Source organism: Diceros bicornis, chromosome 1 (assembly GCF_020826845.1).
Source record: "Diceros bicornis minor isolate mBicDic1 chromosome 1, mDicBic1.mat.cur, whole genome shotgun sequence".
NCBI lineage: Eukaryota > Metazoa > Chordata > Mammalia > Perissodactyla > Rhinocerotidae > Diceros > Diceros bicornis.
In genome coordinates, this window is record NC_080740.1 from 73,212,155 (window position 1) to 73,226,780 (window position 14,626).

Consider the following 14,626-nt stretch of genomic DNA (forward strand, 5'->3'; position numbering starts at 1 on the left):
ATCCATGAGCTCACAAAAAGATCCATGCCAATCCTCCTCTTTTTGCTAAGGAAGACCGGCCCTGAGCTAACATCTATTGCCAATCCTCCTCCGTTTTTTTCCCTTTTTCTCCCCAAAGCCCCAGTAGATAGTTGTATGTCATAGTTGCACATCCTCCTAGTTTCTGTGTGTGGGACGCTGCCTCAGCATGGCCGGACAAGTGGTGCGTCAGTGCGCGCCCTGGATCCGAACCTGGGCCCCCAGTAGCGGAGCGCGCGCACTTAACTGCTAAGCCACGGCGCCAGCCCCTGGGGGAGCTTTTTAAAAGTGCAAATTCCAGGACTTTAGCCCTCACCAATCAGAACTTCTGGAGGTGGCACCCAGGTGATTCTGGTACTTACCCAAGTTTGGGAACCTCAGAAAAGCAGCTCCTACCATGTCCTATCAATTCTTCCTGTAACACCTCCTTCAAGAAGGGTCTCGTGCTTTCCCTCTCCCTAGCCTTGAAATGTGGTTTTCCCCACCTTTGAACCCTTAGGGTGCCATGTCATTACTTCTCTAGTGGCACTGTTCTCACTTTGTCTTGGACCTCAGTGGTTTCTCTTCTGTCCTAACCCATTTAGGTAGAGGGTAAATTCCTTGCAAGCAGGTCCTCCATACCTTACAGCATCGCACACACTGAATGATCTGAATTTCTAGCAGGAACCTTATCTAAGGCATTGGTTTACCATATTTCCATGATTCTAAGATGTCATTAGTTAAGGATGCAATATTGACTTAATAATGAGTTTGTTTCAAGAGAAGAACCACATCGAGAATGAAGAATGGCTATGTGTCAGAGACAAAAGTACAATGCAGCATGACAATTTTATTAATTATCAGTTTGTCTTTTTCACAATAACCTACTCTATGTGCTGAGATTATCTTCTGTAAGATGACCCTCAAATCACACGGACAGAAAGGAAGAAATATACTCCTAACACAATCAACACATCTCAGATGAAGGCAGAAAATGTAGTTAATACTGCCAACAGATGGCATACCATAGCATGTGATGATAGTGGCTAATCATAGCTCTAGTACGCCTTGTTCTGGTATTATATTCCAGGAACTGTTCTATGTACTTTAATTCTCCTGACAAAGTTCATTTTACAGATGAGGAAACTGAAGCTCAGACATTTAATCAGGAAACATATGGAATTCACAGAATTATAGGCTGTTAGAGTTAGAATTCCCTTTAAAGGACATAAGGTCCATCCACTTTGTGTCACAGGGGAGTAAACTGGGGCCGAGTTCAGAGTGTGAATCAGTGGCATAGTCTGGACCAGAGCAGGGATGCTTCTTCACACATACACACAAACACGCACACACAGTTAATAAGGGAATATATGAGTTAAATTCTATTCTCCTATCCCTATATTTCCCATCCATATATGTCATCTCCTTGGCATGATTTTTTTCTATTGTGGCTCTCTATTTTTCTAGATAAAGTAGTAAAAGGTAAACTGAGACTTTGAATGTATCCCAAGGGAACAAGGGCCCCCTCTGACTGCATTGCACAGGTCAGTGCCACCTTGCTTGGTGGTGATATGAGCAAAGACCCTTTAGGCTCCAGTGTTCTTGGTGGTTGTGACTTCCTCTGAGCCCCTTGCAGGAAGTAGGTGGTAAGGCACATGCTGGATGCCTCATTTTCCTCAGAACTCTAGGCTGCCTCAGCCTCAAACCAGAGTTTCCTGTCACCATCACTGAAGGGCGCCTAGACCGACTGCAACAGAGGAGGAGCTCTGAGACTCCCACGACTGGCAGAGCTGCCTGCAAACAATACCTCTCTCTTTTCTGATGTCTATGGATGTTTGCTCTTGTTAGCAGTTGGGTTCTCCTCTGAGTACAAATATTTTTCAAAAAAAAAAAAAATGACTTCTTTGAAAGAATAACAACAACAAAACATTTTTAAAAATTATTTTATTGAGGTCATATCGGCTTAGAACATTGTGTAAATTTCAGGTGTACATTATTATATTTCAGCTTCTGCATAGACTACATCATGTTCACCACCAAAAGTTTAGTTGCCATCCGTCACCATACATATGTCTCTTTACCCCTTTTGACCTTTCCCCACCCCCTTTCCCGCTAGTAACCACCAATCTGTTCTCCTTATCTATGTGTTCGCTTGTTTATCTTCTGCATATGAGTGAAATCATACAATGTTTGTCTTTCTCTGATTTATTGTGCTAAGCATAATACCCTCGAGATCCACCTGTGTTGTTGCAAATGGCACAATTCTGTCTTTTTTATGGCTGAGTAGTATTCCATTGTATATATATACCACATCTTCTTTATCCATTCATCCATTGATGGATACTTGGGTTGCTTCCAAGTCTTGGCTATTGTGAATAATCCTGCGATGAACATAGGGTGCATGTATCTTTTCAAATTAGTGTTTTCATGTTCTTTAGATAAATACCCAGAATTGGAATAGTTGGATCAAATGGTATTTCTATCTTTAATTTTTTGAGAAATCTCCATATTATTAAAAAGATAAGAAATCACAAGTGTTGAAGAGGATGTGGAGAAAAGGGAACCCTCCTACATTGCTGGTGGAAATGCAAACAAAACTTTCTTAATTAAATAGAAGGAACATTTACACTCCCCTCTTCACAAACAGTTGATAAATTTCTGGTCTTTTTGGTCTATGTTTCTTCCCCTTTAGAATAAGTTATCTATGTAGATAAAGTCTCCCTCTGCTGAGGTTTTGTTTCTTCCTGCCTTGAGTTTAACCTATCACATTTCAATAAGGCAAGAGCAAAAGTTTCAATATTTGGAAAAAGGGGAAAAACTTTGAAGACAAGTTATGCTACATGTAATGCATGGATGAATATCACAAACATGATGTTGAGCAAAATAAGCCAGACACAAATTCACTATTCACAGTAGCCAAAAGGTGGAAACAACACAAACCTCCATGCACTGATGAATGGATAAACAAATGTGGTATATCTGGTATACGGTATAGCCATAAAAAAGAACGAAGTACTGACACATGCTACAACTTGGGTGAACCTCGAAAACAATATGCAAAGTGAAAGAAGCCAGTCACAAAAGACCACGTATCATATAATATTATTTGTATTAAATGTCTAGAATAGGCAAACCTATAGAGACAGAAAGCATATTAGGGTGGCAGGGGTACAGACAAGACAAATACCTTTTGGGAGTGATGGAAATATTCTAAAATTAGATTGTGGTGATGGTTTCACAGCTTTTTAAATTTACTAAAAAATCATCGAACCTTACACTTAAAATGGGAAAATTTTGTGGTATGTAAATTATGCCTCAAAAGCTATTTTAAAATCTCATGAACTAATCTGGATTTTTGATGACACATAGATCTTTACTTCAGAAATTAAATAAACTACTGACCCGAAAGGGGGAAAAAATATAATTTTTGGAAAATCAGTTTTTTTAAAGGATGATATGTAAGCAAAAGTTAAAAGGGTCTTTAATATTTCCACTGGATAAACGAGTTACATTCATATCTGGGAAAAGAGAAATAAGCATTTGGTTAGCTCTCCTCTGTCCTCACATGTCCAAGATTCTGCACAGAGCACAATGTGGAGAATGTGGGCACAAGATTGCACTATTATCCCCAAAAGATTTATAACTCATTTTCTTGAATATAACAAAAATTCATGAAATACAAAATTATTAAGGTAAACTCTGTGTATACAAAGACAGAATACTAGGACTGTTTCAGGACATCTTACAAAAAGAAATGTAGTATCTTCCTGCATTTTCCTCAATTCTCCCCCACTTTCAGGCAGCCCAAACCCACTGCCTTGGGAGAGGGAGGCCACAGGGGAACAGCAGAGACCTGCAGATTCAGGTCTTAGTTTCAAATTTCTTTTTTTTCCCAGTTTTATTGAGATATAATTGACATATAACATTGTATAAGTTTAAGGTGTACAACATAATGATTTGGTATATGTATATATTGTGAAATGATTAAAACAATGTTTCGTTAATATTCATCACCACACATAGTTACAAATTTTTTTCCTGTGATGAGAACTTTTAAGAAATACTATCTTAGCAACTTTCAAATGTACCATATAGTACTGTTAACTGTAGTCACCGTGCTGTACTTTATATCCCCAGAACTTATGTATCTTATAATTGGAAGTTTATACCTTTTGACTGCCTTTGTCCAATTCCTCACCCTCTACCCCCCTCAAATTTCAAAATAGAGTCTTGAAACTCCCACCAGAGATGAGAAGAGTTTGGGGTGTTTCACAAAGTTTGTGTGGTAAACTATGGGTTTGGCCAGAATGCACAATGACGTAAGGGCTGATTGTCCTCCAACCCACACACACTCCCCTGCAGGTTTAGGGCTAAGTTAGAGGAAGCAGGTTGTGTCTCTGTGCGAGGATGAGCTTTCTAACAGTTAATACTGTTTCGAGAGACAAGAGACTACTCGTCAGGACTGTTATAAATAAGAGCTGCACCTTCAGTTGAGTCAGTGGAAACCAAACCTGGATGTCTATAAGAATCGCATGGCAAGCTTTTAAAAAGTTCAGGCACCAGGCTCCCAATCCCGGAAACTCTAAGTGTGTAGGTATGGGGTGGAGCATGGTTTATTGTTGTTTTTTTGTCTTGGTTTGTGCCTGTGATTGTGATAATCAACAATTTGGGACACAGGGGTTTAGGGAGTTGGGCCAGATCAGTGGTTCTCAAACAGGGGTGATTTTGTCCCCCAGGGAATACTTGACAATGTCTGGCATCCAGTAAATAGAGGCCAGGAATGCTGGTAAACATCCTATATTGCATAGGACAGCCCCCACAACAAAGAATTACTGGGCCCAAAATGTTAATATTGCTGAGGTTGGGGTAACCCTGGGTTAGATAACCTTCATAAGGTCCTTTCTAACCCTGAGATTCTAGGATTCAAACAATTAGCATGGCCATCTGTTTGTATTATTATTATTATGTGTAGACAACCCACCTTTGGGCTTAGGGGATGGAGGGGCTTGTGTTGTTCTAAATTGTATATACTTTGCTCCATATACATATAAGTATATGCCCTCCACGCAAGGCTCCTGTCTACCTCTGGCCTTCATTTATGGCTCTCACTATGTCTAAGTATCATAATAATAGGTTTTGCAAATGTTACCAGCACAGAGTCACAGCTGGATAGGAACAGAGTATTACATGTGAAGTACTCAAAACAGAATTAAGATCTAAAAATTCCCACCAGGAATGAATAAACTGGTGTATCCATTTGCTCGTGCTTATTTCATCAGTGCTGGCAAAATTGTAAGAGGGGTGAAGGGTACATTCTCCAGGCACTCCCTTCTCCCCACTTCCCTCATGCAACCAGGAGCTTCTTGTTCTTTCTTCTTTGGCCCTGCAGCAAAATCAGCACTCTGGAAAGGGCCTAAGAAATAATATTCCCATTCAGGAACTGATGATGCTTCCAGGACAGCAAGTGTTGTGCTCAGGTGGGGGAATGGAGAGGTGGCTTCTGACATTCGTTGAATGGAGGTGTCATGGAGTAGGTGAATGAGCATGGCCTTTGCTCACATGCCACATTCAAGGTTCAAATCCCAGGTCTGCCACTTACTAGTTGTGGATCATGAGAAAGTCACTTAAGCTCTCTGGCAATCAGTGTCCTCGTTGGTAAGTTGAGGAGGATAACATCTAGATTGCAATGTTTTGATTAGGGGTGGAAAATATCTGTAATGAGACTGGTACGTGGTGAGTTCCAAGAAGGCAGACCTTGTGTCTGTTCATCTTCATTCACTGCTTAGACAGCACTAGAACAGTTCCTGACCCATGGTAGGAGCTCAAGAAATATCTGTTGAATGACGAAATGAAATGGTAGCCATTATTGCTGAGAGTCTGCTCTGTGCCAAGCTGACCTACAGTATTTCCTCCTTTCCCAGGAAAGTGGAGCTGGATGCGTGAGCCTGATTTCCTGGGGTCACTAACCTTCCGTTCTCTCTAACCATTCCAGGGCAAAGAAGGAGCCTTCATGGTGCGAGATTCCAGGACTCCAGGAACATACACCGTGTCTGTTTTCACCAAGGCCATTGTAAGGTATGGTGCTAACTCAGGTCAGCAAACTGGAAAGAGACAGACAGTCCTGAGGCGGAGGAGGAAGGGGATATGCACAGCAACATCAGAGAGGGCAAAGGATAGAGTGGTCACTAGAAATGGTATGTTTTCCCTGATCCTCCTGAGAAATCCAAGACCAAGGAGATTAAGGACATAACTGAAGTCACTTAGCTGGAAAGTGACAGCAGTAGGGCCAGACGCCAGGGTCTCTTCCCAGGTAGCATCCCTGAGTGCAGAGCTCTAAAGAAATAAGATACCTGGCCCTGTATTTGATGAGCTTATAATTTAATACATAGAATAAGAGAAAAGATAATTCTGACTGGAAGCAAGAAGATACGAATTTTAGTTCTGGCTCTGCTAATAAAGCTACCTACCATTTATTGAGTCCTTACTCTGTGCCAAAATTTTACAGACCATTTCCAATCCTAATAAGCCCTGAAGGCAGGTGTTACTGTGCTCATTTCACGTAGACAAGACTGAGGCTCAAAGAGCTGATGGCGCCTCCCTGAGCCAGTGGAGCTCAAGCAATCAAGCCACTTGCATGCCCCAGCCGGCAACCGCAAGACCCTTACTGCGTGTCTGCCCCTCTCTGACCCTCAGTCTCCTTCTCTGTAAAACGATGTCTAAGGGCCTCTCCAGGTCTCACATTCTCTTCTAATTAGAAAATCAGTAAGAACTAAACAGTTTGGCAATGACCAAAATCCAGTAAGAATTAAGAGAAGAGAGAAAAATGAATAATTAAGGTGTCCTCAGGGACTATTTGTTGGAGAATGGAGGACATGAGCAAGACTCGGAGCAAGAGCAGGGTTTCCACAGGCGGCAAAGAGGAAGGGGGCTGTCCGGGGATGGGAAAGAGTACAGTGCACATCACAGAGGGGCCGCGCCTCTGCCATGGCCAGGAGACAGTGAGGAGAGTGACTGCAACTCCATAAGGCATGATGGAGAAAGAAGGAGAAATAAAGTCTGTGTCAGGGGTCCCCGAGACCACCTCCAGGTTTGATGATTCACTAGGAACTCACAGGACTCAGCATATAGTTGTACTCAGGGCTAAGCCTTATTACATCAAAAGGATGCAAAGCAAAATCAGCAAAGGAAAAGGCACAGGGGGCAAAATCCAGAGGAAACCAAATGCAGGCCTCCAAGAATCCTCTCCCAGTGGAGTCACACAGGATGCACTTAATTCCTCCAGCAACAGGTTGTGACAACAGCTGTGAAATGGTGTCCACCAGGGAAGCTCATGAGAGCCTCGGTGCCCAAGGTTTTCACTGGGGGCTGGTCACGTAGGCACCCCCTGCCTGGCACAGAGCAAAATTCCAGACTTGCAGAAGAAAAGCAGACATTGAGAATAAGCTGCATTGTGGATATAAACAATTTAGGCACAGGGGGCCACCTTATTGATTAGAGAATGGTGAGAGCCCTCCCCAAATCCAAGTTCTCAGACAACAGCCAAGGGCCAGCCTTGCAAGCAGGCCTGTCTAAGGATGGCGGTCAGGGCTGCTATGCTAACTCTTCACTGCACAAAGTCAAGTAAGTAGGAAGGGGCCCAAGATGCTTCTTTACGTTAAATAGGCTGACTATTAATTAAATCCTTAGAGCAGGGAAGGCAGACATGTAGCACATACAAGACTACTCCCCATCTTGTGATTGTGGAGGAAACATCACCAATCCATTACGGCACTAATTCTAACTGGGTCCAGATGCAGCCTCAGAGTCCTTCTTAACACAGCACCCAGGGCCAACCTGTCAAGACTGACACACAAGTTGAAATGCGTTGGCCATCCTTGTGAGAGGGTAAAAATCAAAGCTAATAGGAATCTGATACCAGTCGACATTTTTGTGTCTAAATATCGCTTCTTAATAATCACTGCATTTATTATTTTTATTTGTTTAAGTGAGAACAACCCCTGTATCAAGCACTATCACATCAAAGAAACAAACGAGAACCCCAAGCGATATTACGTGGCTGAAAAGTATGTGTTTGACTCCATCCCTCTCCTCATCAATTATCACCAGCACAATGGAGGAGGTGAGTGAGAAGGACCAGGCCAGAGGGGGACCCTCGCAGGGAGCCCTGGAGAAAAATGATAATCACCCACCTTGGTTTCTTCATCTCAGACAGGCTGACCATAAACAATAACTAAATATACAAATAGAAAAGGATACCAAATATTTTATTATATTACATATTTTCTATTAGCAAATTCTGCTATTGAAATCATAAGATTTCACCCCCTGCCTACCTGTGTTTATGACTCTCCCCAGGGAGGGTGTAATATCCGTGATTGGGCTTTGGGATTTGTTTTCAAAACAAAAGTAGCTTTTGCGTTGGATTATATTTCTCCCTGGTGATTTAACTTGGACGGTTATTACAGTAAAGCTCTAATCTCCCCTTTTCTCTTTTTAATCAACCAGGCCTGGTCACAAGACTCCGGTATCCAGTTTGCTCCTGGAGGCAGAAAGCCCCAGTCACAGCAGGGCTGAGATACGGTGAGCAGGGCATTCCGGAATGTTATGCATTTTCACTAAAACTCATGTCCCTAAAGGTCTGGGGCAAATTTTGAATGGACCTTCCTTGAGTCTAACTCTTCTCCAGACTTAAAATGACCATTAAAACAGGTACACTGTATACCTGGAGAAGGTGTGCACAAATGAACGTTTACGAAGTGTGCGAGTAAGAGAAGCGTATATATGAGCACATTTATCTAGGCCAGATCAATGTCCGTTGGTTTTAGGTATGAGTTCATCAATAAAGTGTTTATTGAGCACCTACTTTGTACAGAGCACTCTACTAAACGTTATCAGAAAACAATGCCTTAGCATTCTGTTCCCACCTATCTTCTAGAACTTCTGCATCATCTAGTTCATTGGTTATGGGTCCATTGCAAGGGCTGTAAGCTGGCAGCATCCAGAAGTGTTTGTCTGCATAACATAGTGTTAAATTTTTTTTGAATACCTTAGGCGGGGCGTGCATCTCCAGTGCCATAGGCCCTACTATTCCTTCTTGTCCTATGGAACTGCTTTACCCACTTGTAATTATCTGCCTGGGACCTGAAGGCATTTGAATTTGCATCCCTTGGTCCAAACTGTGCTGGTTGAGAAGGCTGGTGTAAATGTGTATCTCCTAGACTGGTGGTTCTCAAACTTCAGTGTGATTAAAGTCATCTGGGATGCTTATTAAAAATGTTGACCCCTGGGCCCTCTCCAACACGTACCAAAAGACAAAACCTGATAGTGGGGTCCTGGAGTCTGTGTTTTAAACAAGTGCCTTTGACACAGGTGGTGAGAGGGTAGTACTTTGAGAAACACTGTCACGGGTTCTCCATCCCTAACCAGCACCATATCAAGCACACAGTAGGCACTCAGTACTGTTTTCTGTTGAGTCTCTGCCTTAAACAGGTAGAAATCTAGCTGTTTGTGGTACTAGACCACATGTCAGGAAAGGAAAATGCCTTTTTAGCCTCTTTATGAAAATAAGGTATTAGAATAACTGTAGAATCCTAACAAGTCCGTGCTGGATGGGATCTCAGAGATGGTCTTATGAACCCACTCATTTTGTCAGCATGAAAATTGAGACTCAGATCCTTTTTATTCGTTTATTGAACATTTATTGAGAGCCTACCACGTGCCAGACGCTGTGCTGGCTTGCATCTCTGTACCAGTCCTCTCGGAATCCACCTCCTTACCCCCAACCCCTGCTAAGGCCTAGCAGAGTGCTGTGTACATCGCGGGTGCTCTTGATGGATAAATGAATGAACGAATGATCAGTTCAAATGAAATTTGCTCTATGTGGAAAATGACAATAAAAATTTTTCAATCAGGTATAGAAAATGGTTGGGACCTTACAAGAACCCTTTCATTTACTTTCTTTAATATCTTGATTAATGCCATCCTACTTCCTCTTTCCATGTTATCTCCCCCACATACATTTTTCCTGGTGTTAAATGCATAGCCTATGTTATTATTTGGAAAAAACAAATAATTTTATCTATCTGTGGTAGTTCTAAGTCTTGGGCTTGTATCATTTGCCCTCTTTGGGACATAGTAACAATAGGCTAACATTCTACGTAGGGCCCTATACCTCATATCTACTGCTTAGCAACCCTGCAAATCCCTCTTCTCTTCCAGGGAAATGGGTGATCGATCCCTCGGAGCTCACTTTTGTGCAGGAGATTGGCAGCGGGCAGTTTGGGCTGGTGCATCTTGGCTACTGGCTCAACAAGGACAAGGTGGCCATCAAAACCATTCAGGAAGGGGCTATGTCGGAAGAGGACTTCATAGAGGAGGCTGAAGTCATGATGTGAGTGGTCAAAACAGGATATGCAAAGATGCCTTGGGAAGGATGTTCTGTGCTGGTTCTTTAAATACCACTCTGATGCCATGTTGTGCAACCTTCCTGCTCAAATCCAGCAGTGGCTTCCTATGGCATGGAGAATAAAATCAAACTCCTCACCATGGTCTATAAGACTCACCATGGTCTGGCCCTGCACGCTCTCCAAACTCATCTCCTGCCCATTTCTCCTCGGGTCCATGACATGCCAGCCACACTGGCCTCTATTTGTTCTCACATGCCAAGTGACTCCCTGCCATCCTTCAGGTCTAGGTTCAAATGACACGTTTTTGTTTTAGGGAGGGATAAAGTGTGGGGAGGCTGAGTCTAGACCATCTCAACCCTTGCCTTTTTCTTGCAGGAAACTCTCTCACCCCAAACTGGTCCAGCTCTATGGCGTGTGCCTGGAGCAGGCCCCTATCTGCCTTGTGTTTGAGTTCATGGAACACGGCTGCCTGTCAGATTACCTGCGCAACCAGCGGGGGCTCTTTGCTGCAGAGACCTTGCTGGGCATGTGCCTGGATGTGTGTGAGGGCATGGCCTACCTGGAAAAGGCGTGTGTCATCCACAGAGACCTGGTAAGAGGGTGAGGGGCAAACACCTACAGGTCCAGGATGAAGGGGCTTGTCCCACTGACACGTAGAGCTACCAAGACTGAGAATGCATTAATCAACAATAAGTCACAGACCATCTCCCTTCCCCTCTCAACTTCTTCCTTCCTCCACCCGCTCTGGGATATCCTGGTAGGAAAGTGCTTCGTGAGGACTCAGATCTGGGCTCTAATCCCAGCCCTCCCTCTGACTTTCACTTTCTGAGTTTCAGTTTACATTCTTCCAAAATGAAGCTAACGGCCTCTCCTTCTTAACCTCTCTGTGCCTCAGTTTCTTCCTGGTAAAATGAGGGAAATGGACAAACGCACTTTTTCTCAAAGTGTCATCCAGGGATCTTCCAGAATCACACTGAGGTGGTCCAAAGACCATCCTAGGATCTCTGAGGGTTGGGGCTCATGAATATTTGTTTTAAAACCTCCCCCCTGTGATTGTGGGCACATTAAACCTGAGACACCCTGGAGTCTTTTATTACGAAGGGCTCTTCTGATGCAACATTCTGTGATGTTAACTGGGGACCAGGCACTCTCACTATTGAGGAATTGTTTTAAGAGGATTAGCAACCTGAAATCATTCTTATTTTAGTCAAATTGGTGACAGTTTCTTCATGTCATCCCTAATTTTAACATATCCTATCACATCACCTTGCATTGGAGCATGTTGGTTAGACAACACCATGGATTTCTCTTCTAATTAGGGTCCCAGGAATGAAAAGACCAAACTTACTTGTTGTGATCAAGGATCTCACACATTCAGCTTTCTAGCTTCCATCAGGCGCTAGTGAAGCTTGAATAGTGTCTGTAAAGGTCGTCAATGCCCTCGTACCACAGCACACTGAAAAGCGAAGGAGTGATTATAGGAGACTCCTTGATTTCTGATTATCCACCCACAGTTTTCCTTTCCCTTTTGTTCACCTGTCTCCTCTCCAGGCTGCCCGAAATTGTCTAGTGGGAGAAAACCAAGTCATCAAGGTGTCCGACTTCGGGATGACAAGGTAATAGGGGATGTGGTGCCGGCAAAGCCTCAGGAATGGGACTCAGTCCCCCAGAACGTTGTGACGTTCTCCCTCCACTCTCTTCCCAGGTTCGTCCTTGATGATCAATACACCAGTTCCACAGGCACCAAATTCCCCGTGAAGTGGGCGTCCCCAGAAGTCTTTTCTTTCAGTCGCTATAGCAGCAAGTCGGATGTGTGGTCATTTGGTGAGTGACATTCTGGTGCCACATGCACGCGATCTGGGACTGTGGGCCAGCGATTTTATTTGTCAAATTCGGGCAACCCTACTTGCCCTGAACACTGGATGGTGAGGGTGTCCCACCAAGACTCCATGTGTAAGAACAGCTCTGAAAAGTATGAAGGGCCTCATTATTGTATTTGTTCTTGGAGATCTTTGAAATGGGGGGTAAAAATAAAAGTGGAAACAGGATTCTAGTGATAGCTGCTGTGAGGTCTAAAGCTGGAAGAGTCAGGAGATTAGAATGAGTTCCTTGGCGAAAGGGACCATGTTTTTCCCAACATTATATTCCCACATTTAATCCTCAATAAGTATTTTACTCATTCATTCAACAACAATTTATTGAGCATCTACTATATATGCCAGGGGTTAATCTAGGTGCTCACAATGCAGTGGTGTATAGAATAGAAAAGACTCCTATTCTCTTGGAGCTGTGTTCTAGGAGAGGAGGAGAGAGAGAGAACAGATGATAACAATCATGTAAACAAGCTAACGGGTGTGTGTATAAGATAAAGTCAGGTAGTGATAAGTAAGTGCTATTAATAAAGCATAACAGTGATGGGATATAGAGTGACTGAGATGGAAGGAGGGTCTATTTTAAACAGCATGATCTGGGAAGGCCTCTCTGAGGAGGTAGCTCTTGAGCAGAGACCTGAATGATGAGAAGGAGCTGTCCCCATTCAAAGATCCAGGGAACAGTGTCCCTGACAGAGGAACCAGCAAGTGCAAAAGCTTGGTGTGTCCAAAGAAAACAAGGGTACTGACTTAGTGGGAGAACAGTGGGCAGTGAAGTCAGCAGGCCGTGATAAGGAAGTGGAATTTCTAATGAGTGCAGATGGACATGAGTGAAAGACAGAATGAATGATGCTGGTGCGGCAGCAAGTACTAAATATTCTTGCTGGATTTGCCATGTCATCCTAAGCCATGGTTTGTTCATACTAAAGTATGCACAAAAATATACCAACCTCTTTGATTTAGGTTACGAGAAGGATTATACTTTGGACAGGAATCAGTTGGAGTTTGATTTTGCCATTCAGTATGAGGGAAAGGCTTGCCAAGTGTAGTGACTAGTAGTAGAAACTGGGGAGAAGCTGACTAATTAAATCTCTTAGGGGAAGAACTAGTTTTAGAGTCTTCTCCAGCATTTTAAAATATCCATTTCCAATAACCAAGCAGTTTGTTAATTATGAGTTCGTCTGAACTGCTCCTTGAAACAGCTCCCCTTTTCAACAGGCCTCGCTATGACTTTGTTAGCCAAATTTAAGTTACAGAATGAACTTGGAAGAAATAAATCTGCACTGAAGCATTCTCAGAAGATTCTCCTTTCCCTAGTGCATATAACCAGGAAGGGTAGGGCTGATGCGCAGCCCTAGGGGTGATGCAGCTGGGCACATGGCACCAAGCCAGGGTCCCATAAAGAGATATTTGCAGCCATGGCCACCTTGACACATTCACCTGTTGACTCTGAATGCGGTTTATTCTGCCACAGATTGTCAACCTGGGAATCTTCTGTAGCATCTTACAATTAGAGGATTGGGCTAAAGTCCGTCCCTGCCTAGGATGTGTCATTCGAAGATTCCGGAGATGAGACTGACTGAGGGAAGCATAATAGAAAGGGTTCCATGAAGAAAGGGTGAGGAATCCGGGGTGGTGAGCTGGAGACATAGAAACCCAGGTGGACTGAGAGCTCAATGCCTGCCTCAAGGCCACTGGACTTGGTCGTGCACATTAAGGTTTTTGCCCTAATTAGTTGAGCAAGTCAAGTAACCTCTATAGGCCTTACTCAGTTTCTCATCAATACATTACAAGGTTTGTATTAAAGCAATTGTTTTCAAACCAGGTTTGAGCAGAAATTCTGAGCTGGTGGTCTGGGCTGGGGCCCAGGATCTGCCATTTGAACAAACATCTGAGGTGATTTTTACTCAGATGTTTAGGGATCATCCTTTTGAAATCTCTGCCCTGAGGTTCTCTGAAATATGCTTTGAAAACTACTGGATTAGGTGATCTGCAAGCTCTCTTCCCACTCTGACATCCTATAAATATATTAGCACACAATAAAGCCAGGGATGACATTTCCATGAGGGCAGAAGAAGAAAAGGGATTAAATCAGAGGTCAAAAATGGACAACCTGCAGATGTGTTTTGCTTGGTCTAAACAGTATTTTTAAAAATCAAATTGAGAGCCAGCCCCAATGGCCTAGCAGTTAAAGTTTGGCATGCTCTGCTTCAGCAGCCCGGGTTTGGTTCCTGGGTGCAGAACCACACCACTCATCTGTCAGTAGCCAGGCGGTGGCAGCGGCTCACATAGAAGAACTTACAACTATACACAACTATGTACTGGAGCTTTGCAGGGGGAAAAAAGGAAGGA

The 14,626-nt window shown here is 43.3% G+C and overlaps 1 protein-coding gene across 1 annotated transcript in view; it reads left to right on the plus strand.

Moving 5' to 3' along the window:
- The window catches only part of ITK (IL2 inducible T cell kinase), a 65,314-nt gene that overhangs the window by 44,775 nt on the left and 5,913 nt on the right, over positions 1-14,626 (plus strand). The window contains exons 9-15 of the mRNA XM_058544805.1: positions 5,990-6,072; positions 7,983-8,116; positions 8,503-8,577; positions 10,216-10,387; positions 10,779-10,995; positions 11,955-12,019; positions 12,109-12,227. Coding sequence (XP_058400788.1) covers positions 5,990-6,072; positions 7,983-8,116; positions 8,503-8,577; positions 10,216-10,387; positions 10,779-10,995; positions 11,955-12,019; positions 12,109-12,227 — 865 coding nt within the window. The remainder of the gene's footprint in view (positions 1-5,989; positions 6,073-7,982; positions 8,117-8,502; positions 8,578-10,215; positions 10,388-10,778; positions 10,996-11,954; positions 12,020-12,108; positions 12,228-14,626) is intronic.